The sequence below is a fragment of the Chrysochloris asiatica genome, unplaced genomic scaffold, assembly GCF_000296735.1.
Source record: "Chrysochloris asiatica unplaced genomic scaffold, ChrAsi1.0 scaffold00156, whole genome shotgun sequence".
NCBI classification, from domain to species: domain Eukaryota; kingdom Metazoa; phylum Chordata; class Mammalia; order Afrosoricida; family Chrysochloridae; genus Chrysochloris; species Chrysochloris asiatica.
This window is the reverse complement of record NW_006408674.1, coordinates 4120722-4123977: the sequence shown is the minus strand read 5'-3', so window position 1 is coordinate 4123977 and position 3256 is coordinate 4120722. Positions and strand designations below refer to the sequence as shown.

The window sequence follows — 3256 nt, the reverse complement described above, 5'->3', positions numbered from 1 at the left end:
GGAGAAAGATGAGGCTTTCTGCTCCGTAAAGATTTACAGCCTCCGAAACCCTGTACAGGGTCACTGTGAGTCAGAACCGACTCCACGGCCACACCACCACCATGAGTAGGAACAGACTTGAGAGCACATAACAACAACACTCTTCCAAATCTTTCTTTCAAGCTTTTAAGTGAATCACTAAGCACACACACACTCACATACACAAACACAGACACTGGGAAGGGCCTTTCCAAGTATTTAATTGATTTCCCTGCTATTCCCATTCTGGGGGGTCTGACCCCACGCACTCCCCGAGGTCTCACTCACTCCCACTCCGCACAGCTCAATGTCTCCTACACAGTGTTGTTGTTAAGTACCATCCAGTCGGTTCAGATACCTGGCAACCTTGTGCAGCCTTACTAAGTAGCTGGCTGGTGGTTTCAGTGAGATAACATGCCAGAGCATCTCACTGTCTCCAGGGCAACTCCACCTAGATGTCCCTCAGACACCTCCAGTTAAAATGTCCAGAACTAAATTCACCCTCAAGCCCATCTCCCAACTAAGCTATCACTTGCCTAAACCAGAAGGTGGGAGTCATGATTCGTCATCTTCAGCTTCCACAATTGGTCGCAGAGACCGCTAAACTCTAATGTGTGTCCTTCTTCTCCTCTCCCTCCGCCCCATCTGCTCCAGGCTCCCCCCAAATGCACTCTCCCTAGCCTGCAGCAGCCGCCCTTGAAGGTTATTTCCGACGCAAATTTCACTATCTTCCTGCCTGGTTGAAGCCTTTGCGCGCGCAGGACAAAAGTCCGCTTTGCTTCAACAAGCCTCTGATTTGGCCAGGCCCACTAATGTCTCCACCCTTGGCCCTCGCAATCTCCAGGCTCCAAGGCCCCTCCCACAACCCGACAGACAAGGGGCCGGCGGATCTAGCAGGACTGTGCCTAGCGAGTCCTGGACCAGTCCCGGCTGTGGCCAGACCCACACTGCCTGACCCGGAGGTCTCCGATTCTGCCAATCCCTGAGCGGGGCGGGATCCGAGGGGGAGAGAATGAACCAATCGAGAGGCGGAGGAGGACCCTAGGGCGTGGCTCCGAGTTTACGGGTTGCCCAGTTCCAGGTGCCGCCGCCGCCACCGCTGCGCACCACCCGCGCGACTCCACGGTCACACGCACCTCCCGACACAATGGACCGGGCTCTGGCCGCGCAGATAAGCGAGGCGGTGGCCGACAAGTTGCTGCTTTACAGGCGAGACACGTCTGGGTGGAAGATTTGCCGGGAAGGCGTGAGTCAGAAGCTGGGTGGGAAGGGGTCGTGGCTCCCCTCTTGATTTTCTTGGCACCCCTGTCTCCCGGGGCTGGAATGAGGTTGGGAATCCATTGGTGGTTGCTTCCTTAATAATCATTATGCCTAACTGTGCTTACAGTGACCCCAGGAGGTAAGTATCTGCCCCTTTCGTTGAGTGAGTATCTCACCCAAGATCACTTAGATTTGATACCCAAAACACCAGGCTTGGAAGCCTTTCCCTTGTTCATTATTCCCCAAGCCCCTCTCTTTGTTGTTCCCAGAAGGTGCGAGGGGAATACGTTTTGCTTATTTGTCACCACCTACTTTTAACAAATAGCTCTAAATTACTCAAGGGAACAGAATGCAGCTATTAAGGAAATCACCCACAGGTCTTGGAGTCAGCCAGGGAAGAGTCCTTTGTCCATCCCGTTCTGCAGTGGGAGGCAGCTAGTACAGGGCTAGCCTGGGCTGGGTGACTTTGGAAGATCTATCTCTCCAACTCCTCTTCTATAAAACAGGCTTGCTTCCGCTGATGACCCAGCACCTTTCTAGCTCTAAAATTCTACGATTCTATGCCTCTTGACAGAATGGAGTTTCGGTTTCCTGGAGGCCATCTGTGGAGTTTCCAGGGAACCTGTAAGTGCATGCCTTGTTTAAAGTGTCAGAGCTGCCGCACCCTTTCTGATAGTCAGCTTCCTGAAAGGTTCCAATTTACACCCAGGGGCCAATTCACCAGAGTCGTTTTCCAGAACACAATTACCTTCTGTTTTGAACAAAATCATTTTCAGCAAAACAGTTTCTTGTGAACTGAACTTTCTTTTTCTGCAAGCCTACAGAGAGGTGGGCTGATAAATGTCAGCTAGCTCTGGTATCGTAGTGGTTAGGAATCGGGCTGCTAACCTCAAGGTCGGCAGTTCTAAACTACCAGCCTTTCCGCGGGAGAAAGATGAGGCTTTCTGCTTCCATAAAGATTTATAGCCTCGGAAACCCTGTGCAGGGTCGCTATGAGTCGGAACCGACTCCACGGTACTTAACAACAACAACAAATTCCCCTATAAGCCTGTTGTCCTAAAGAGAGATGGCTGACATGGCATGGTGCCCCCTCTGGTCCTGATAAAACCAGTTGCTCCTGAGTCAACATGGAGATCCCATGTGTGTCAGAGCAGAACTGTGCTCCATAGAATTTCCAATGACTGATTTTTCATACATAGATCCCCAGACCTTTCTTCCAAGGTGCCTTTGGGTGAACTTGAACCTCTAACTTTTTGTTTAGTAGTGTTAACCATTCACACCACTCAGGGTACTCCCTAGTCTTTATAGATAACCGCAAAGAAAAGACAATTTGAACAATGCCTGGGGGTCAGATTTCTTTTTGTGCTTTAGGTACCGAGGAGAAGGTGATGTGTTGGGAACTCCAGAAACCGTCTGGGAGTGTATAAAGCCGGTTGCTGGAGGCCTACGAGAGAAATGGGATGCGAACGTGAGCACTTTTGAAATCCTAGAAAGCATTAGTGATGTAAGTCTTTCCAAAGACAGTGCCTGGGCCCTGCTGTAGTAACCCCACTGCAGTGGTAGTGGTGTGGGGGTGGTTTGGAGTGTCTGTGACCAGTAGAAGCGTAATCACAGCAAGCACAGGCAGCCCTCTGCTTGCACCATCTAGCTCAGATATGAGAGTAGGAGGTGATGTGTTCCAGAGAGTCAGAGAAACCCTTCCCAGAGCTGAGTAAACCTGGCAGCAGCTGGTGGAGGTGTGCCACCCTATGTGGGCTCTGGGGTTCTTAGGGAGGTGTCTGGCTTTTGCAAATCAGCACTAGTTTGAAAGGTTACTCCTTGATGAGGACATTAGTGAATGAAGTGAGCCTTGGCCAGGGAATCAGGATTCTTTGCCAGCTGTGGAGCCGTGCCAAGTGGTGGCTTTGGTGCTACAGTTTCCTCATTTGTAAACTCTGGGAGTTTTTTGCTTTGTTTTTTCAGTATGGTCATTAAAAAA

At 50.7% G+C, this 3256-nt stretch overlaps 1 protein-coding gene across 1 annotated transcript in view; it reads left to right on the top strand.

The window, feature by feature from the left end:
• Nucleotides 1-1165: 1165 nt before the first annotated feature.
• Nucleotides 1166-3256, top strand: part of STARD5 (StAR-related lipid transfer (START) domain containing 5) — a 12435-nt gene continuing 10344 nt past the window's right edge. The window contains exons 1-3 of the mRNA XM_006870945.1: nucleotides 1166-1264; nucleotides 1853-1902; nucleotides 2650-2782. Coding sequence (XP_006871007.1) covers nucleotides 1166-1264; nucleotides 1853-1902; nucleotides 2650-2782 — 282 coding nt within the window. The remainder of the gene's footprint in view (nucleotides 1265-1852; nucleotides 1903-2649; nucleotides 2783-3256) is intronic.